This window comes from Zea mays, chromosome 6 (genome assembly GCF_902167145.1).
Source record: "Zea mays cultivar B73 chromosome 6, Zm-B73-REFERENCE-NAM-5.0, whole genome shotgun sequence".
Lineage (NCBI taxonomy): Eukaryota > Viridiplantae > Streptophyta > Magnoliopsida > Poales > Poaceae > Zea > Zea mays.
The window spans coordinates 108,339,327-108,361,817 of record NC_050101.1 but is presented as its reverse complement, the minus strand read 5'-3'; the positions used below and the strand labels follow the sequence as shown (position 1 = coordinate 108,361,817).

The 22,491-nt window shown below is 45.1% G+C and overlaps 1 protein-coding gene across 1 annotated transcript; it reads left to right on the top strand.

Annotated features, from left to right (window-relative positions):
- Positions 1 to 21,937, top strand: LOC103629724 (two-component response regulator ORR24). Its single transcript, XM_008650840.4, has 7 exons — positions 1 to 309; positions 404 to 516; positions 651 to 812; positions 19,812 to 20,198; positions 20,294 to 20,370; positions 20,606 to 21,232; positions 21,575 to 21,937. The coding sequence occupies exons 2-7, from the start codon at positions 411 to 413 to the stop codon at positions 21,632 to 21,634; spliced, it is 1,419 nt and encodes a 472-aa protein (XP_008649062.1). The 5' UTR covers positions 1 to 309; positions 404 to 410; the 3' UTR covers positions 21,635 to 21,937.
- The last annotated feature ends 554 nt before the right edge of the window (positions 21,938 to 22,491 follow it).

The following is a 22,491-nucleotide window of genomic DNA, read 5'->3' as shown; positions in this document are numbered from 1 at the left end:
AACGAACCTCGGCGCATAAGCGACGAGCAAACACAGCAATGCTGGTGGTGGAAACACAGGATAACTGAAGGCAGGAATTAATGCGAGGGGAATTCTACATTGCAGGGATGAACACCTTCCATCTTTGTAGCGCATTCCAGTCCCTGCTCCTCCCCCAGTCCCCCTTGGCCCTGCTATAAATCCCCCCTTCCCCTCGCACTCACTACATTGGACTTCACCCGGAAATCGCCTCGCTTTCTTCGCTTTTCCCTCTGCCTCTATTGCTCTTGCTTCCCGGAGGTTCTTAGACGGAATACATTGTTTTAGTAGGTAAGAAAGTTCAAGCCTTTTCGGGTTCCTTGAGGGGATTTTGGTGGTCGGTTATTGCTTTCTTGGAACTGATCGTGTGCATTTCCGATATTAGGGAAGAGATGGACGTGAAAACCTTCCCAGCAGGGCTGCGCGTGCTCGTCGTCGACGACGATCGCGTCTGCCTCAAGGTCCTAGAGAGGCAGTTGAAGTGTTGCAACTACAACGGTGTGTGTTATTGCCTTCTTAGCCGCCCCTATTTTACCCCTGGTTCCGTTGTGATACAATTTTAGTCCAGACGATGAAAATTTTGTTTGGGTGATTTTGTTTTTACGGTTGGAATTCTGGTGTTGGCGACATAGTGATGGTGGTGACGGACGCCAGGACGGCGCTGGAAATGCTCAGGGAGAGGAAGGATGACGGGGACCAGTTTGACCTGGTGATCAGCGACGTTGTCATGCCCAACATGGACGGCTTTGAGCTCCTCGAGCTCATCGGCGTGGAGATGGATCTCCCAGTCATTAGTAAAGCCCTTGCCCTTCCCATTTTTATGCATGGCATTCTTTTGATCATTTAGAGAATAGCAATCATGAGAATTTGTAGTACTACCATTTTTGGATGTTGTTCTAGATACATGCATTCGATGGATTGCTTATAACTCAGTTGGTACGTAGAGCTGCTGGTTATGATTGTTTGGGTATGAGGGTATCAATAAATGGTACATATACCAATCATAAGTCTTGATTTTGGGGGTGCATGTGTTCTGATACAATCAAGCTAATTACTCTCCCTTAATGTTTTGTCTGTTCCTAAGTGCTAAGTACACTGGAGCTGGCTACTTATTTTTGTCATTTGTAGCTTCATACTTACAGTTTGCTTGTAAGCATTACAGGAAACTAAAATTTTGTCCATTTTCTATGTTTGTTATACTGTTACTATTTATTCATAAGCCCTAGATGGTGTTGGTTGACCTCTTAATGATTCTGTTTTAAGTTTTGTATGTTACGCCGCATTCATTAGTCTTATGAAAAGTAAAAATTGTTTGTTTGTACTTGTGTGTCTTATCATTTGTTCATAACCAAGTAGACCTCTCATTGTTTTCAGTTTTAGTAATGAAAGTCGCCTAGAGGGGGGGTGAATAGGCAAATCTAAAATTTATAAAGTTTAAGCACAACTACAAGCCGAGGTTAGCGTTAGAAATATAATCGAGTCCGAAAGAGAGGGAAAACAAATCAACAAAGAAATAAAGCGGATGAACATGGTGATTTGTTTTTACCGAGGTTCAGTTCTTGCAAACCTACTTCCTGTTGAGGTGGTCACAAAGACCGGGTCTCTTTCAACCCTTTCCCTCTCTCAAACGGTCACCTAGACCGAGTGAGCTTCTCTTCTCAATCAAATGGGACACTTAGTCCACTACAAGGACCACCACAACTTGGTGTCTCTTGCTTTGATTACAATGATCTTGGGAACAAGAATAGAGGAAGAAGAAAAGCGATCCAAGCGCAAGAGCTCAAAAGAACACAAAAGTCTCTCTCTCTAGTCACTAATTTGTTTGGAGTGGTTCCGGACTTGGGAGAGGATTTGATCTCTTTGTTTGTGTCTTGGAATGGAGTCTAGAGCTCTTGTATGAGGTTTGATGGCTGAAAACTTGGATGCATTGAAGTGTGGTGGTTGGTGGGTATTTATAGCCTCAACCACCAAAATGGCCGTTGGTGAGGGCTTCTGTCGTATGGCACACCGGACAGTCTGGTGCGCCACCGGACACTTTCTGGTGCGCCAGCCACGTCACCAAGTCGTTGGGTTCTGACCGTTGGAGCTTCTGACATGTGGGCCACCAGACAGTCCGGTGGTGCACTGGACAGTCACTATTCACTGTCCGGTGCGCCTTCAGCGCCTGCTCTGACTTCTGCGCGCGCAGTCGCGAACTATAGCGTTTCACTGTTCCTTCGCAGACGACTGTTGACGCGAGTAGCCGTTGCTCCGCTTGGCACACCGGACAGTCCGGTGCTACACCGGACAGTCCGATGAATTATAGCGAAGCGGCCTCCCCGAATTCCCGAAGGTGGCAAGTTTGGAGTTGAACTCCCTGGTGCACCGGACACTGTCCGATGGTGCACGTGCACCAGACACTGTCCGGTGGCACACCGGACAATCCGGTGCGCCAGACTAGGGCTGTCTTTGGGTTGTCTTTTGCTCTTTTTATTTGAACCCTTTCTTGGACTTTTTATTGGTTTGTGTTGAACCTTTGGCACCTGTAAAACTTATAATCTAGAGCAAACTAGTTAGTTTAATTATTTGTGTTGGGCAATTAAACCACCAAAATCATTTAGGAAAAGGTGTAAGCCTATTTCCGTTTCAATCTCCCCCTTTTTGGTGATTGATGTCAACACAAACCAAAGCAAATAAATAAGTGCGGAATTGAACTAGTTTGCATGATGTAAGTGCAAAGGCTACTTGGAATTAAACCAATATATATTTCATATGATATGCATGGATGCTTTCTTCATATTTAACATTTTGGACCACGCTTGCACCACTTGTTTTGTTTTTGCAAATTCTTTTGGAAATTCTTTTCAAAGTCTTTTTGCAAATAGTTAAGGGTAAATGAATAAGATTGTGAGAAGCATTTTTACGTTTTGAAATTTTCTCCCCCTGTTTCAAATGCTTTTCCTTTGACTAAACAAAACTCCCCCTTAATAAAATTCTCCTCTTAGTGTTCAAGAGGGTTTTAGATATAAATTTTGAAAGGGGTTATACCAATTTGAAAGTTCTATCAACAATAAGATACCAATAGAAAAACCTTCTTTTAATACAAATTTGAAAGACTACATTTTTGAAATTGGTGGTGGTGCGGTCCTTTTGCTTTGGGCTAATACTTTATCCCCCTTTGGCATGAATCGCCAAAAACGGATACTTGTGAGTGAAATATAAGCCCTTTTTCATACTTTCTCCCCATGTGGTAAATAATATAGGAGTGAAGATTATACCAAATTGGAGAGCGGTGCGGAGTGACGGCGAAGGATGAATAATTCGATGGAGTGGAGTGGAAGCCTTGTCTTCGCCGAAGACTCCATTTCCCTTTCAATCTATGACTTAGCATGAAATGCACTTGAAGAACACATTAGTCATAGCAAATGAAAGAGATGATCAAAGGTATATAAATGAGCTATATGTGCAAAATATCAATCAAAATTCCTAGAATCAAGAATGTTTTGCTCATGCCTAAGTTTGGTAAATGTTTTCTCATCTAATGGCTTGGTAAAGATATCGGCCAATTGGTCTTTGGTGTTAATATATGCAATTTCGATATCCCCCCGTTGTTGGTGATCCCTCAAAAAGTGATACCGAATGGCTATGTGTTTAGTGCGACTATGTTCAACGGGATTATCCACCATGCGGATTGCACTCTCATTATCACATAGGAGAGGAACTTTGGTTAATTTGTAACAATAGTCCCTAAGGGTTTGCCTCATCCAAAGCAATTGCGCGCAACAATGGCCTGCGACAATTTACTCGGCTTCGACGGTAGAAAGAGCTACAAAATTTTGTTTCTTAGAAGCCCAAGACACCAGGGATCTTCCCAAGAACTGACAAGTCCCTGATGTGCTCTTTCTATCAATTTTACATCCTGCCCAATCAGCATCTGAATAACCAATTAAATCAAAAATGGATCCCCTAGGGTACCAAAGGCCAAACTTAGGAGTATAGACTAAATATCTCAAGATTCGTTTCACGGCCCTAAGGTGAACTTCCTTAGGATCGGCTTGGAATCTTGCACACATACATACAGAAAGCATTATATCCGGTCGAGATGCACATAAATAGAGTAAAGATCCTATCATCGACCGATATACCTTTTGATCTACATATTTACCTCCCGTGTCGAGGTCAAGATGCCCATTAGTTCCCATGGGTGTCTTGATGGGCTTGGCATCCTTCATCCCAAACTTGGTGAGTATGTCTTGAATGTACTTCGTTTGGCTAATGAAGGTGCCCTCTTGGAGTTGCTTGACTTGAAATCCTAGAAAATTCTTCAACTCCCCCATCATAGACATCTCGAATTTTTGAATCATAATTCTACTAAACTCTTCACAAGTAGATTTGTTAGTAGACCCAAATATGATATCATCAACATAAATTTGGCATACAAACAAATCATTTGCAATTGTTTTAGTAAAGAGAGTAGGATCGGCCTTGCTGACTTTGAAGCCATTAGCAATAAGAAAATCTCTTAGGCATTCATATCATGCTCTTGGGGCTTGCTTGAGCCCATAAAGCGCCTTAGAGAGTTTATAAACATGGTTAGGGTACTCACTATCTTCAAAGTCGGGAGGTTGCTCAACATAGACCTCTTCCTTGATTGGTCCATTGAGGAAGACACTTTTTACGTCCATTTGGTAAAGCTTAAAGCCATGGTAAGTAGCATAGGCAAGTAATATGCGAATTGACTCAAGCCTAGCTACGGGTGCATAGGTTTCACCGAAATCCAAACCTTTGACTTGTGAATATCCCTTGGCCACAAGTCGGGCTTTGTTCCTTGTCACCACACCATGCTCATCTTGTTTGTTGCAGAAGACCTACTTGGTTCCTACAACATTTTGATTAGGACGTGGAACTAAATGACATACCTCATTCCTCGTGAAGTTGTTGAGTTTCTCTTGCATTGCCAACACCCAATCCGAATCTCTTAATGCGTCTTCCACCCTGTATGGCTCAATAGAAGACACAAAGGAGTAATGTTCACAAAAATGAGCAACATGAGATCGAGTGGTTACCCCTTATGAATATCGCCGAGGATGGAGTTCACGGGGTGATCTCGTTGTATTGCTTGGTGGACTCTTGGGTGTGGCGGCCTTGAACCGTCATCATCTTCCTTGTCTTGATCATTAGCATCTCCCCCTTGATCATTGTCCTCCTCTTGAGGTGGCTCTTCTTGATCTTCGTTTTCATCACCTTAAGCTTGATCCTCATCTTGAGTTGGTGGAGATGCTTGCATGGAGGAAGATGGTTGATCTTGTGCTTGTGGAGGCTCTTCGAATTCCTTAGGACACACATCCCCAATGGACATGTTCCTTAGCGCGACACACGAAGCCTCATCATCATCTAGCTCATCAAGATCAACTTGCTCTACTTGAGAGTCGTTAGTCTCATCAAACACAATGTCACAAGAAACTTCAACTAGTCCAGTGGACTTGTTAAAGACTCTATATGCCCCTGTGTTTGAATCATAACCAAGTAAAAAGCCTTCTACAGCCCTAGGAGCAAATTTAGATTTTCTACCTCTTTTAATAAGAATAAAACATTTGCTACCAAAGACTCTAAAATATGAAACATTTGGCTTTTTACCGGTTAGGAGTTCATATGATGTCTTCTTGAGGATTCGGTGAAGGTAGAGACGGTTGATAGCGTAACAAGCGGTGTTGATTGCTTCCGCCCAAAACCAGTCCGAAGTCTTGTATTCATCAAGCATGGTCCTCGCCATGTCAAATAGAGTTCTATTCTTCCTCTCCACTACACCATTTTGTTGTGGTGTGTAGGGAGAAGAGAACTCATGCTTGATACCCTCATCCTCAAGGAAGCCTTCAATTTGAGAGTTCTTGAACTCCGTCCCGTTGTTGCTTCTAATCTTTTTTATCCTTAAGCCGAACTCATTTTGAGCCCGTCTCAAGAATCCCTTTAAGGTCTCTTGGGTTTGAGATTTATCCTGCAAAAAGAACACCCAACTGAAGCGAGAATAATCATCCACAATAACTAGACAGTACTTACTCCCGCCGATGCTTATGTAAGCTATCAGGCCGAATAGGTCCATGTGGAGTAGCTCAAGCGGCCTATCAGTCGTCATGATGTTCTTGTGTGGATGATGAACACCAACTTGCTTCCCTGCTTGACATGCGCTACAGATCCTGTCTTTCTCAAAATGAACATTTGTTAGTCCCAAAATGTGCTCTCCCTTTAGAAGCTTATGAAGATTCTTCATCCCAACGTGAGCTAGTCGGCGGTGCCAGAGCCAACCCATGTTAGTCTTAGCAATTAAGAAAGTGTCGAGTTCAGATCTATTAAAATCAACTAAGTATAGCTGACCCTCTAACACTCCCTTAAATGCTATTGAATCATCACTTCTTCTAAAGACAGTAACACCTATATCCGTAAAAAGACAGTTGTAACCCATTTTGCATAATTGAGAGACAGAAAGCAAGTTGTAATCTAAAGAATCTACAAGAAAAACATTGGAAATAGAATGGTCAGGAGATATAGCAATTTTACCAAGTCCTTTGACCAAACCTTGATTTCCATCCCCGAATGTGATAGCTCTTTGGGGATCATGGTTTTTCTCAAAGGAGGAGAACATCCTTTTCTCCCCAGTCATGTGGTTTGTGCACCCGCTATCAATAATCCAACTTGAGCCCCCGGATGCATAAACCTACAAAACAATTTTAGGCCTTGTTCTTAGGTACCCAAACGGTCTTGGGTCCTTTCACATTAGAAACAAGCACCTTGGGTACCCAAACACAAGTCTTTGACCCCTTGTGTTTACCCCCGACATATTTGGCAACTACCTTGCTTGATTTGTTAGTAAGCACATAGGAGGCATCAAAAGTATTAAATGAAATGTTATGATCATTTGATGCAATAGGAGTTTTCTTCTTAGGCAATTTATCATGGGTTGATTGCCTGGAACTAGATACCTCACTCTTATACATAAAAGCATGATGAGAGCCAGAGTGAGACTTCCTAGAATGAATTCTCCTAATTTTGTGTTCGGGATAACCAGCAGGGTATAAAATGTAACCCTCGTTATCCTGAACCATGGGAGCCTTACCCTTAACAAAATTAGACAATCTCTTAGGAGGGGCATTAAGCTTGACATTGTCTCCCTGTTGGAAGCCAATGCCATCCTTAATGCCAGGGTGTCTCCCACTATAGAGCATGCTTCTAGCAAATTTAAATTTTTCATTTTTTAAGTCATGCTCATTAATTTTGGCACTAAGTTGAGCTATGTGACCATTTTGTTGTTGAATTAAAGCTAGGTGATTATGAATAGCATCAACATTAATGTCTCTACATCTAGTGCAAATAGTAACATGCTTAATGGTAGATGTAGAAGGTTTGCAAGTATTTAATTCAACAATCTTAGCATGTAAAATAGCATTCTCATCTCTAAGATTAGAAATAGAAACATTGCAAACATTTAAATCTTTAGCCTTAGCAATTAATTTTTCATTTTCAATTTTAAGGCTAGAGAGGGATTCATTCAACATGTCAATCTTAGCAATTAAACTGGCATTATCATTTCTAAGATTAACAATTGAATCATCGCAAACATTTGATTTCTCAATCTTAGCAATTAATTTGGCATTTTCATTTCTAAGGCTAGAAATAGTGTCATGGCAAGTGCTTAGCTCACTAGTTAATTTTTCACATTTTTCTACCTCTAGAGCATAAGCATTTTTAACCTTAACATGCTTTTTGTTTTCCTTAATAAGGAAGTCCTCTTGGCTATCCAAGAGTTCATCCTTCTCAAGAATAGCACTAATTAATTCATTCAATTTCTCTTTTTATTGTATGTTAAGATTGGCAAAAAGAGTGAGCAAGTTATCCTCATCATCACTAGAATTATCCTCATCACTAGAAGTTGCATACTTAGTGGAGGATCTAGATTTTACCTTCTTCTTCTTGTCGTCTTTTGCCATAAGGCACTTGTGGCCGACGTTGGGGAAGAGAAGACCTTTGTTGACGGCGATGTTTGCGGCGTCCTCGTCAGAGGAGGAGTCGGTGGAGCTTTCATCGGAGTCCCACTCTCGGCAAACATGGGCATCGCCGCCCTTCTTCTTGTAATACCTCTTCTTTTCTCTTCTCTTTCCCTTCTTGTCGTCGCCCCTGTCACTATCACTAGATAATGGACATTTAGCAATGAAATGACCGGGCTTACCACACTTGTAGAAAACTTTCTTGGAGCGGGGCTTGTAGTCCTTCCCCCTTCTTTGCTTGAGGATTTGGCGGAAGCTCTTGATGATGAGCGCCATCTCCTCATTGTCGAGCTTTGAGGCGTCGATGGGGACCCTACTTGGTGTAGAGTCTTCTTTCTTCTCCTCCGTCGCCTTGAATGCGACGGGTTGTGCCTCGAGTATGGAGGAGGCGCCTTGCTCGATGATTTTCTTTGAGCCTTTAATCATCAATTCAAAGCTCACAAATTTTCCTATTACTTCCTCGGGAGACATTAGTTTATATCTAGGATCACCACGAATTAATTGAACTTGAGTAGGGTTAAGAAATACAAGTGATCTTAGAATAACCTTGACCATCTCATGGTCATCCCATTTGGTGCTCCCGAGGTTGCGCACTTGGTTCACCAAGGTTTTGAGTCGGTTGTACATGGCTTGTGGCTCCTCTCCTTGGTGAAGCATGAAGCGACCAAGCTCCCACTCGATCGTTTCCCGCTTGGTGATCTTGGTCACCTCATCTCCTTCGTGCGTGGTATTTAGCACGTCCCAAATCTCCTTGGCACTCTTCAACCCTTGCACCTTATTATACTCATCTCGACTTAGAGAGGCGAGGAGTATAGTAGTGGCTTGGGAGTTGAAGTGTTGGATTTGTTCGACCTCCTCCAAATCATAATCCTTATCCCCTTTTTTGGTACCTGCGCTCCATACTCAACAATATCCCATATGCTTTTGTGGAGTGAGGTTAGGTGATGCCTCATTTTATCACTCCACATAGAATAATCTTCACCTTCAAACATAGGTGGTTTGCCTAATGGGACGGAAAGTAATGGAGTGCGTTTTGAAATATGAGGATAGGGAAGGGGCATCTTACTATACTTCTTGCACTCATGGCGTTTAGAAGTGGCGGATGCTGATTCCGAGCCGGAGGTGGAGGGTGACGAAGAGTTGGTCTCGTAGTAGACCGCTTTCTTCATCATCTTCTTCTTGTCACCCTTCCGTTGGGACTTGATGGAGGAAGAGGATTCCTCCTTGTGCTTGTGGGCGTACTTCCTTGAGTGTGTTCTCCCCGAGCTTGCGGACTTGTCGCCGGTCCCGATCTCCCTCATGGCGGATGCTCCCGACATCACTTCGAGCGGTTAGGCTCTAATGAAGTACCGAGCTCCGATACCAATTGAAAGTCGCCTAGACGGGGGGTGAATAGGCAAATCTGAAATTTATAAAGTTTAAGCACAACTACAAGCCGAGGTTAACGTTAGAAATATAATCGAGTCCGAAAGAGATGGAAAACAAATCAACAAAGAAATAAAGCAGATGAACACGGTGATTTGTTTTACCGAGGTTCGGTTCTTGCAAACCTACTCCCTGTTGAGGTGGTCATAAAGACCGGGTCTCTTTCAACCCTTTCCCTCTCTCAAACGGTCACCTAGACCGAGTGAGCTTCTCTTCTCAATCAAATGGGACACTTAGTCCACTACAAGGACCACCACAACTTGGTGTCTCTTGCTTTGATTACAATGATCTTGGGAACAAGAATAGAGGAAGAAGAAAAGCGATCCAAGCGCAAGAGCTCAAAAGAACACAAAAGTCTCTCTCTCTCTAGTCACTAATTTGTTTGGAGTGGTTCCGGACTTGGGAGAGGATTTGATCTCTTTGTTTGTGTCTTGGAATGGAGTCTAGAGCTCTTGTATGAGGTTTGATGGCTGAAAACTTGGATGCATTGAAGTGTGGTGGTTGGTGGGTATTTATAGCCCCAACCACCAAAATGGTCGTTGGTGAGGGCTTCTCTCGTATGGCACACCGGACAGTCCGGTGCGCCACCGGACACTTTCCGGTGCGCCAGCCACGTCACCAAGCCGTTGGGTTCTGACCGTTGGAGCTTCTGACATGTGGGCCACCAGACAGTCCGGTGGTGCACCGGACAGTCACTATTCACTGTCCGGTGCGCCTTCTGCGCCTGCTCTGACTTCTGCGCGCGCAGTCGCGCACTGTAGCGTTTCACTGTTCCTTTGCAGACGACCGTTGACACGAGTAGCCGTTGCTCCGCTTGGCACACCGGACAGTCCGGTGAATTATAGCGGAGCGGCCTCCCCGAATTCCCGAAGGTGGCAAGTTTAGAGTCGAACTCCCTGGTGCACCGAACACTGTCCGGTGGTGCACCGGACACTGTTCGGTGGCACACCAGACAGTCCGGTGCGCCAGACCAGGGCTGCCTTTGGGTTGTCTTTTGCTCTTTTTATTTGAACCCTTTCTTGGACTTTTTATTGGTTTGTGTTGAACCTTTGGCACCTGTAAAACTTATAATCTAGAGCAAACTAGTTAGTTTAATTATTTGTGTTGGGCAATTCAACCACCAAAATTATTTAGGAAAAGGTGTAAGCCTATTTCCCTTTCAAGTAACATGTTACGATTTCCTCTATATGTAACGAAATTTTGTTATTTGTAGTTTTGTGCATTACCATTGCAAATCTATACATATAACTTATATATCTTAAAGCTAATTAATTTAAAAGCTAATAATGTTTGTAGTCTTGAAGCTTTGACCAAACCTTGCCCAAAATGTCATGTTTTATTCCGGTGGCTCTTATCCCTCCTTCTCCCGACGTCTCCCCTCCCCGTTAACCCACGTTGGTGCCCACCCTAGGGTCGACATACACCTCCTCGGCCGCAGCCACCCCCTTCTTTTTTACCAGACATCGATTCCCCCATCCCCCTCCTTGTCTCCAAGCGTGGTTCCATTTATGCCTAAGATGTGTTTGAAGTTTGAAAGATGGTTCACTAGCCTTTTGTTGTATGTGAGTGGTTCGTGTGGCAACGATGTGTCTACATTGATGGCCAACCTCCCCCTTGCGCGTGTAAATAAGCGCTTCGGACTGTGAATGGTGCGACGATGGTTGCTTACCCAACAAGGTTGGTGCGAGAGCAACTTGGTGCGCCTAGGACGAGGGTTCGAGTCGTCATTGTGCATCCCGCGGTGGAGAGGTACACGCCAATTGCAGACAGGTGGCGAAAGGTTGAAAGCCAGTGGTCTTGTCGACGTCGCTTGGTGGAGAATCGCCTTCCACCGAGGTCGGTACCAACAGATTTATGGGGCAAGTGCTTTGGCTGCTTGTCAACAAAGCACTAGACTTTGGAGTGTCGAAGGCAGACCCACTATTTCACATGTGTGTGGCCCGACCATTAGGCATCAATGTGTTGGGATAGAAGGAATTTGGGTGCTGAAAAGGGAAGTGTGGCGATGGCTTGGGGCTCCGACACCAAAGGGGAATGCTGTGGCGGAGCGCGTATTAGTTTGGTGAAGGATCGCTAGCCTCATGGCGGGCATAAGTCGGAAGAGAGCTCTTATGCCCCTTCACGGCTAGGTGGGACAAATCCGGGCCTAGTTCAGGGTTGGCGACGGGTCTCGTTGGATGCTCTCCTGCATGGAGAAGTTGTTGTTGAAGTGTCCAAGGTTGAGGTCCTAGTGGAGACATGAAAACAGAAGCGGAGACCCCATTCCCACAGCCGGCAAGGTGCTAGGGGGCAGAATAATGATCAACCACCCCTCGCCCCTAGCCCTGTGGATGGGTCATTGTTGAGCGCGTGCCATGGGTCAGTGATCACATTTTCGGTCCCCACATGCGTCCATGTTGGACTTCTTGGCCGACATCGCTCAGGAGGAGATAGCCCTGTGCAGTGCACTCTTTGCCACTGTAGTAGGCACTAGACTGGAGGTCCATGGCAAGGATATTGTTCGCGAGGTGGATAGAAATCTACTCCATTGTTTGAATTTTAGTGTGCAATTAATTTAAAAGATGGACTCGTTTTGCTCATGTTGAGGCCTTTGGACTGTCGACTCCTATCGAATTTGAATTGAGAGGAATTCTGATGCATGCTTAAGGGCTCACTACGGCTGAGTAGCTTCTGCGGGAGCACAATAGTCACAAAGTTCCCATATCGATAAGGTCAAGGAACGAGACATGCTACTTGTGAGAGATTTTTACATAGTGCGAATGAAAATTACCATTGTACTCATTTATTGTGACTATAGGGAGCACTATTGGATGATCGAGCTTCATCCAGACTTCCTATCACGGCGGGATTTGTCTTGCCCTCGTCTACATGCTTGGTGTTTCGCCTTAGAGTGGATCCCTCTAGCTATGAATCACGTCATCATCGAGCCAACGGACCAGGATGATCATGCTTGGAAACGTTGTATGTTGTACCCAGATGTGGTACGTGCTAGGTTGGCGCTGGGTTTGGGCGGCGATGGTTCGCCCCTGTCCCTTGGGTGCTTATGGCATAAATGGTGGTAGTGTGGCGCCTGGTCGCCCCCTGGCTCGCTGGGGCCTCCTCAGTCCTCATGGTCCTAGTGATGGTGGTGGTGCTAACATTCAGTTCATGAGCGCCTCGGTTGTTATCAATCTGGACATGGCCTCATGGTCGAAGGTGGTTCAGTGTCAGCGAAAAGTCACCCACTGATCTTTCAAGACATGTTGATCCTCGTGACCCACAATAATGAAAAGTTGGTTTCCTTTCCAAGGAAAGTTTTGGGCATTATGGAAGATATGGATGTTTCGGTGGCGGGAAGCGAGGCAATGAAGGCGGTGCATGTGGATGGGTGCGCACAAGTGCCTCCCATTTCATTGGACAACGGTTTGGATGGCTTCTTGGGCCCCGACAAGACATCATTTTTGGGGCCTCAGGTGCTTCTATCCTTAGCCTAGACTACTCTCAAGCCTAGAGTGGTCTCAGACCCACCCCCTCCCACTAGGCTACCAAGAGGCTTGCGACCAAAGTTTACAAAAGACGAAGAGCAAATAATGGAGCATCGATTCTCGTGATGTCCCCTTTGTGCTCGCCGGTTAGATGCTTCGTTATCAAGTGTCTGCGACTGGTGTCCTGCTTATTTTTGCAGACAGCCTACCGGAGGCGTCGGGCAAAGTAATTGCCATCAAAAATTTTTTCTTTGATGCAACAACCGATTGATAATGGCGAAGGTGGGTGACAATTGGCGGTGGCCAAGCAAGTTCAATCTACAATAGCTCGTTAATTAGGTTTGATTGGGGATAAAGAGGCTCTATGTCTAGATGATGTTGACAGAAACAAGCATCTCTTATCTAAACCTCTTTTGCAACATCATGTGGCGGCATTGGCAGCTTTATTCGGGTGGCAGGTGCCTGAGCAGTTTGAAGATCTTGATGATGTTTAGGTCCTTGTGGGGGATACCCCCTTGGAGGTGTGAAGAGGACTTTGCTCCCCTTGGTCGTCTCTATAGTGTTCACAATGGATGCGTCTAAAATTTTGATATGGAATGTGAGGGGTTTGAATTGGAGGTATGTGAGGCTCATAGAGACTTCACTGACCTGCAATCCTTTCATATTCCCGTAGTAGATCTTTCTAATCTAGATCTACCTATTTTAGAGGAAGAGGTGAGGTCGACTATTAAATCCTTGCTTTCTGACAAAGCTCCTGGCCTAGATGGTCTCTTTTTACAACTAAGTGTGGCAAATCATCAAAATTGATTTTATACCTACATTTGGAAGATGCGGACGTCAATAAACTCCATTTACTGAATTCAGCTTACGTCACTCTGTTGCCAAATATGTGGAGGCAGCGGTTGTCAAAGATTATCGCCCTATAAGCTTAATTCATAGTTTCGCCAAGATAGTGACTAAGTTGATGGCTAACTGGCTTGCACCTAAACTTCCTAATCTACTTTCTGTCAACTAGAGTGCTTTTGTGAAGGGTAGAAGCATCCATGGCAGTTTCTTTATGGTGCAGCAAACTGTTAAAGCACTTCATGTTCAAAAGGAACCGTGTGTCCTTCTCAAGCTTGACATAAGCAAGGCTTTTAACTCGATCTCTTGGGAATTTCGTTTTAAAATATTGACGCATCTTGGTTTTGGTCCTGTGTGGTGCAACATTCTGTCTAAACTCCTAAGGTTGTCTTTTACAAGAGTGTTGGTTAATGGGGAGCCATGGGATCTGATCTATCATTAGTGTGGGTTAAGACAGAGAGACCCTCTCTCTTCTATGTCATTCATCCTAGTTATGAATGTTCTTGTTAGACTGTGTGTGTTCTCTCTGTGTGTGGGCTGGCACCACTATTGGGATGCCGGCCCATTAGGGTTAGGGTTCTAGGTCTATATATGTATCCCTCTCCTACGCAACACAATCAACCAGTCCACAATTTTACATGGTATCAAGTTAGGGTTTGATGTTGCCTTCCCTCCCACCACAACCGCCACCCACCTCTTGCACAGGACATCGACCCACCAACTTCCACGTTGTCGTCCCTGAAAATTGCCTAGAGGGGGGGTGAATAGGTGGAATCTGAAAATTATAAACTTAAGCACACACTACAAGTCGGGGTTAGCGTTAGAAATGAATTCGAGTCTGAAAGAGAGGGGAAAACAAATCAACCAAGAAATAAAGCGGATGAACACGGTGATTTGTTTTGCCGAGGTTCGGTTCTAAAGAACCTAGTCCCCGTTGAGGTGGTCACAAAGACCGGGTCTCTTTTAACCCTTTTCCTCTCTCAAATGGTCACCTAGACCGAGTGAGCTTTCTCCTTAATCAAACGTGTCACTTAGACCCCACAAGGACCACCACACACTTGGTGTCTCTTGCTTTGATTACAATTCACTTGGAACAAGAATGAGGAAGGAAGCGATCCAAGCAACAGGAGCGCAAAATAACATGAGCAAACTCTCTCTCAAGTCACTAGGTGGTTGGAATGAATTCTAAACTTGGAGAGGCTTTGATCTTTTTAAAATGTGTCTTGTAGTGAATGCACTAGCTTTTGTATTGAATGTGAAGTGCTGGAAACTTAGATGCTTGTAGTGGTGGTGGTTGGGGGTATTTATAGCCCTTAACCACCAAACAACCGTTGGAGGTGGTTGCTGTCGATGGGTGCACCGGACAGTCCGGTGCGCCAGCCACGTCACCCAACCGTTAGGGTTTGTAGCATTTGACCGTTGGCACGTTTGTCTTTTTGTGGCACCGGACAGTCTGGTGCCGCAGCGGACAGACATTGTGCAGTGTCTGGTGCGCCTCTGACTCTGCGCTCTGCTCTGCCATGCACTGTTGCGCACTGTAGCGATGTCAGGCGCCGTTGCAGACGACCGTTGCGCTGGATAGTTGTTACTCCGCTGGCATATCGGACAGAGTGGTGGCACACCGGACAGTCCGGTGAATTATAGCGGAGCGCGCTGGCAAAAACCCGAGAGTGGCTGGTTTGGGATTGTACGGTCCTGGTACACCAGACAGTCCGGTGCGCCAGACCAGGGCACACTCGGTTTCTTTGCTCCTTTGTATTTGAACCCTTTCTTGTATATTTATTGGTTTGAGTTGAACCTTTATGCACCTGTAGAACATGTATTCTAGAGAAAACTAGTTAGTCCAATATTTGTGTTGGGCATTCAACCACCAAAATTAATATTGGGAAAAGGTTAACCTTATTTCCCTTTTAGTCCCTCGGGAGGCTTTTCCTTCCCTCCCAGGGGCGGCCCCCATTCAAGTCGCGGGGCCTGTGCACCTCCCCTCCCGCCGGCCCAACAGGCCGCCAGCATCTTCCCCATCTCCTCTACTCGCGGCGGTCGCATCTTCCTTCCCCCCCCCACGGTGGAGCTCCATGTTTGAGCTGCACCCTCCTCGCTGTTGTGCCACTGGATCCGCCGGCGTACTGCTCCCGTGGAGCGCTCGCGACGGCAGCGGCCCGCGCCCGCACGCGCGGCTGCTCGTGGCGCTCCGTGGTCGTCCTCTGCCTTCATCTCCCCGTCGCTGCAGTGCAACTCCTGCAGCACTCGCCCCACGTCACGACCACGTGGCTCACCTGTCTTCCCCTACGCCGCTAGCGACTGATCGCGGTCCTCCCCTCTCTTCGGTGCCTCCTCCCCTGCACTACGCCCCTCCGGCGTGGCCGTGGACCAAATCCACCGTCGCCACACCTCCCAGCGCCACAGGACACCTAATCCGCCGCCGACATGCCTCTCAGCACCGTTGGTCACCTAATCCACCACTGTCGTGCCTCCCAACTTCGTCAACTGTTGTCATGCTCCACACGCTATCGACCAACGAGAAGGCCGCTCCCTTCCTCTCTACGGATGACGTCGTCGCTAGGCCTAGTGCAGCTCCCCCTTCGACCTTTGCCTATAGCCGGCTTCAACCATCTCTACCAAGCCCTACGCAGGCCTCTGCCCAGCTAGAACCGCCCCGTCGACATCCCCCTTGTTCATCGTCGCCTTCGTTGGATCTGTCGCTGTCATGGCCTTCCTGGCTAGATCCACCATTGCAGTCGCCTTCCCGGCTAGGTCCATCGTCCCTTTAGCCAGATCTCCATCTTCATGGCTAGATCTGTCGCTATCATGGCCTTCCCAGTCGGATCCGCCGTTACCCCTTCTATTATGCTGCGAGCACGACCACCATGGCCGATGCAGTCGCATGCACTGCCGCCGACCTCCCTGGCGAGGCTCCTCGATGACCGGACGATAGAAGAAGCAAGATGGTCCCCGGTCTGCTGCTACTCTTCTTTTGTTGTGTCGTCCCGTCGATCGTTGACGCTCAAATGTCGACCCCTCCCGAAGAACAGGATATTGGTGTGTGTCTCTCAACCACGAACACCTCGACATCAGCTACCTCGACATCTAGGGGCTATTGTCTTCTTGGAGTGCACACTGGTCTCTTCTCCACTCGCAACATTCACACTCTCACAATGCTGCGACTGCGAGGGGACGTCAACCCGTTGGCTCTTACCTTGGCTCTGCTCCAGCCTTATTGTGTGTGGTGCCCCCGTTGCGACTGTGGGGGATGCCAGACAATGTGTGTTCTCTGTGTGTGGAGGGGCAGCACCACTGTTGGATGCGACCCATTAGGGTTAGGGTTTCAGATATATATATCCCTCTCCTATGCAATACAATCAAGCAGTTCATTCTCTTACAGTTCTAAACTCCTTGACTATGAAAAGCTTGTAAACAAGGGTTCTTGCAACCTTTGTTGAGGAGAGGTCGGGCACAAAGAATATCCTTTCATGCGGATGATGTTGTCCTCTATCTGAAGCCATGTTTGGAGGAGTTGGGAGTGATTAAGGAGATTTTGAGAATCTTTGAATTGTCTTCGGTCTTGTGACTAATTTAAGCAAGTGTTCAGCCACGCTTATCTATTGTCAGGTGCAAGCTATGTTGCCTTGCAGCGTTTGAATATCTATGAAATTTGTTTCGATTTAAAATCTGGATTTAGAATATTACACAATTTTCCAACAATTCAGTTCTCGTGCAAGTACCTTGACTTACCTCTCTCAGTCCGGAAGCTCACCAACGTTGACCTTGCCACTCTCATTAATAAGGTGGCTGATCGCCTCCCAAGCTGGAAGGCGACCTTAATTTACCTGGCTGGTAGAGCCACTTTGGTTATATTGGTACTAAATGCAATCCCCATATACCATTTCATCGCCTTGCACTGTCCCAAGTGGGTTCTTAAGGTCGTCAACAAAAATAAGAAGGGGCTTTCTCTGGAAGGCCGGTCGTTTGATCTTGACGGTCTTGGTATTCATAATCTTGAAGCCTTGCGCTGATCCCTGACTATGAGGTGATTATGGAAGAAGAAATTTGCAATTGATGGCCCCTAGAAAGATACACAGGTGCAAGTGCACCATAGCGTAGCTGCCCTCTTTGTTGATGTCGTGGTGACGGTTGTGGGGGATGGGGCGAACACCTTTTTCTGGACGGATAAGTGCTTGCATGAGCACTCTGTCACAGCCCTAGCCCCGGACTTGGTTGTTGCTATACCCAAGCGAATTGTCGAAAAAATAACAGTACAGGAGGCCTTATTGATCTTCAATGGGTGTGCGACATTCGAGGTCAGTTGTCCATTCAAGTGCTCAGAGAGTACATGTGGCTTTGGAATACGTTAGATGGGTTTTTACTGGTGCTAGGGCCCAGGGATCCCTAATTAATGTTCAAGTGTGTAAGTGGGATCGTCTTCCTTCTAATGGCTTAAGCTTTTGGGTTGAACTGGTTAGTGCATCCACTCTAACCTACCTTCTCAGTACAGCTTAAGATTTTGCATTGAACTGGTTAGCGCGTCCACTCTAACAATTAACAACTAGAATCTAACCATCATGAGAGGTGTCCTCTTTGTGACAAGGAGGAGACGATGCAACACCTTTAATTGCCTTGTGTATTTGCTAGACAAATCCGGTGACATGTTTCCCCCAATGGGCTGGCAAGTCTTGACTCCTCAACCTCATGATCATGTTTTCCAAGGCTGGTGGAGGAATTTAGAACAACCGGTGGATAAAAGTCAGCGTAAAGGCTTCAATTCAGCTATAATCTTAGTCGCTTGGTGGTTGTGGAAACATTAGAACGCTTGTGTCTTCGAGGGGCAGTCTTCGTGTGCCCAGCAGTTGTTGCAGTCCATCCGAGATGACGCCGTTAGATGGTCTCTAGCAGGAGCCGCTGGGTTGGCAGACATTTGGCCTAAGTAGTAATTCTAGGCTAGTTCTATCCTATGATGGTTTTTATGTATCTTTGTTTATGTCCTCCGTAAGGAAGCTTGCATTGTGTCTATAATTGTTGGTTTATTTTGGACCCCTCTTCTTCTTAATATAATGATGTGTAGCTCTCCTACGTGTTCGAAAAAAGTAGCTACTACATATTGTTGCTTATAGTTTCATGTGCTACAATTTGTTCAAATCTAAGTAACTAGAGCAATCAATCTAACAATTGCATCATGTCATTTATGTACATTTTCATACATTTCTATGGATTGGTAAGCTCTAGATGCAACCAAGATAACTCCTAAATTTGTGGAGTGCATTTTGGTTCATTATTGTTGGTTTTTAAAAAAAAACTCGACCCCCCAGGCATTGTATTAAGATCTTCTTATACATGTCGAGAAAACCCCCAAACCCCTGCCCCACCCATACACAGTGGCATCGTAGCCCATGTGAGAACGACCACGACCGGGACCGAGCCTTAGACTTGTGCTTTGGCATGGGACAGACGAGCAACTTTTTTTAACCACGTCCTAAAAGTCGCTCTTACGGGGAGTCGAGAACTCAGAACCTGAGGATTGCTACTCATACCACCTAACCAGCTTAGCTAGAGACACTTTCGCATTGTTGGTTTTCGTTCATTTCCATAGGGATGTGAACAATGCCCTTTTATGAAATTATTTGAAATGACAAAAGGTGCAAATGATTATAAAAACTCAACTGCGGGAGGTAAGACAACCACGTGTATATATTAAGAAGAGGCTTGTCATGAGAGTGGTAAGGAGATTTTTTTTACCCAATCTAATTAAAATTCGCTCCCACAAAGAGTTAAACTTAGTACTTGAAGAGTGCTATTCAGATTAACTAACCAACTAAGCTAAAGATCCTTTCACACAAAAGTGCAAATGATATAGAATTGTTACTATGTGTACGACACATTTTCTTAAAAAATGTAAATGGCACATGTAATGCCTAAAGAAAACAAAACTGAAAAATGTGCCTAGTCAACTTAACATGAAGGTCACTAGACCATTCAATATCTAGTCTATTGAGCTTGTTGTTGACTTCTGTATGTCATAATTGACTTATGTTTCCTTCATGTCATGTAGTGCTATCCGCAAACAGCGAGACACGGACTATAATGAAAGGGATAAAGCACGGGGCCTGTGATTATATCGTAAAGCCAGTGCGCCTCGAACAGCTTAGGGGCATATGGACACATGTGGTGAAGAACAGTAGGACTGATCCACGGACCAGCATCATCGACAGTGGCAGTGATGATGATGTACAGAAGCTGCCATCTGGGGATGGTGGTGAAGGTGACAAGGTTGGAGCAAACCGCAGAAAGAAGAAGTGTTCAAAGAAGAACAAACCGGCTGTGGATGTTGCTGGTGGGCACAGCGAGAACACATCAGCCCAGAAGAAGCCAAGGGTCCAGTGGTGTGGTCAACTACACCGCAAGTTCGTAGAAGCTGTCCATCAGATTGGCATCGACAGTGAGTTTCTCACGTTTCATGGCTTTTATCTATCGACAGTTATTCTGTTAGATATGTTTCTCTTAACAGATATTTTGTTGCTGCTGTAAATGCAGAGGCTGTTCCCAAGAAGATACTAGAAGCCATGAATGTGGAAGGCATTACCAGAGAGAATGTCGCCAGCCATTTGCAGGTTTGGTTTCTACTCTTATGCTAGATCGATCACTATGCTTGTGTTCCTATCTACTATATTACAAAGCTCTAGTGGCGTACACACATGACACATGTATTGAGGTTGGTGTGCTATACACATGTGCACTTCTGAATTTCTTTTGTTTCTTACTTTCTCCCCATGATTAAGAGCCCACTTCATTCATTTTATGGCTTTGTCATTTCTTCGTAACAAAATGTTTTTTTTGTGATTTCAGAAGTACCGAATCTACCTCAGAAAGCTCATCGAGGGCACATTGGGGAACTCTAATTCATTTGCTGACGAAACCGAAGCATTGTGGAGATACTTGAATGTCCCATCCTTCATTACCTCTCCGAGCTCAAGCAACCATTTTACAAATGCCGGTTCCTCATCTGCAATTAGAACCCAAACTTTGCTACCCCCACAGCCACCAGTTCATGTCATGAGCTCCCAGAAAAACTTGAGCACTCCTCGGTCAGACATGCCACCATTGACCTCGAACATGTGGTTTTCTTCGTCTCGTTCTTGCAGCTCCTATGCGAGCATACTGCGTGGCAAGATTCTGGGATCGAGCAGAGGTATTCCTTTCGAAGACACGCCAGATGGTGAGATGCTGGCTCCTGGTAATTTGTCATCGCAGTCTCCTGAGCTTCAGTCTGTTTGGGCTGGTTCTGCAAGCACCAGATCTGACCTTCAGATAGACAATTCGACCCAGGCGCTGAATGGCGGCGGGGCAAGTGACAATAGCCTCCGTGAAGGAGGCAGCACTGTTGATCAGCAAGCTGTTGTTAGTGACCAAGTGAATAACATCAATGCGGAGAGTGATGGCTTGGATGATTTCCTTGCTTACATGGTTAATCGAGTAAGACCCTTCCTCTTTCTTTTTTATGCATAAAATCTATCTCGGTCCTGATTTTCATTGTATCCCATTCCGCGTTTTTTGTGTAAAAGTAAATTAAGACACGAGGAATTTACCTAACTGGTGTTGGTTTAATTACTTCTACTAGGTGTTAAATAAAAAAAATACTTCTAGTTGTTAGTACTCAGGTCATTGACTCAGATTCATCATGCTTGTTCATGCATAACTCGACCATAAGATGTGTTAAATTGCTAGCTTGTTTTAAATTTACTCCGTCTAGACTAAGGTTTTGCATGTGGAATTTACATATATGATGTTTATCTAACTGAAGTTGTTTTCTTTTAGCGGGATTTCATCAACAATGGTGATTCTTTCATCCTCGGGGACCAGGACTTTGCCCCTTGAATCTGGAAGGGAGATGTTTCTGCATCGCCTAGCTACTGACCAATTCATGGTTGTAATAAGGCTAGCTAGGAGCAGGCCATCTTGGATGGAATCACCATGTTTCTCTAGTGTACTCATGTTTTTAGCCTGTGGTGTTAAGTTTGGCGGGAGGTGTGGCTGTGCCACTGTCACCCCTGCCAACCCCCCAAGCCATGTGTTACTCTTCGGCTTGAATTTTGGTGGTCATTTTTACTTTTATATTAAACAATCTAGCCCCTCTTAGGGGTCTTTTTTTATATATAGTTGTGATCATAGACGGAGTTATGTCAGATAGATCCAGTTTCCATATGCAGTGATATGATTTTCATGAAGTATTTGAACTGTTGTATGTCATCTGTTTTTTGAATCAATGAAATGTTGCTTTTTTCTTGAAATTGTATTTGATAGCTCATATCCTTTTTATGGAACACTATAGCAGACAGAATAAGTGCGACGTATGAGCTTGGAATAAAGGATGATTCATATTGGACTTGATATCACTAGATAGACAGTAATGTTGCATACAGTCTTTTAGATGTAAAGATAGAGAAGAGAACAGCTAGATTTAAGGGGAAAAAGTAAAGTTTAATGAAACTAGTGGTAGTACCACATCGAAAGAGTCCAGATTCAGAATTATGAATTCAAAACAAACAGTTCTAGAAACCTTTTTGACAGACACCATGCACATTAAGAACAATTCTAGAATCCCTGGTCTGCAAGTGGAAATGAAAAAAAAAAAGCAATCTAGGCGCCACCCATGAAGTACAACAGGGCAGTACGAACTGTGAGCATTAAATTCAAACAGGAGGCAAAAGAGCATGGCAGACACTGGTCGGGAA

Excerpts from the sequence above, each read along its gene's own strand:
- LOC103629724 (XM_008650840.4), top strand. The coding sequence starts at position 411 with ATGGACGTGAAAACCTTCCCAGCAGGGCTGCGCGTGCTCGTCGTCGAC. Across the intron at positions 517-650 it reads GAAGTGTTGCAACTACAACG|TGATGGTGGTGACGGACGCC; the intron begins GTGTGTGTTATT and ends TTGGCGACATAG. Across the intron at positions 20,371-20,605 it reads ATGTCGCCAGCCATTTGCAG|AAGTACCGAATCTACCTCAG; the intron begins GTTTGGTTTCTA and ends TTGTGATTTCAG.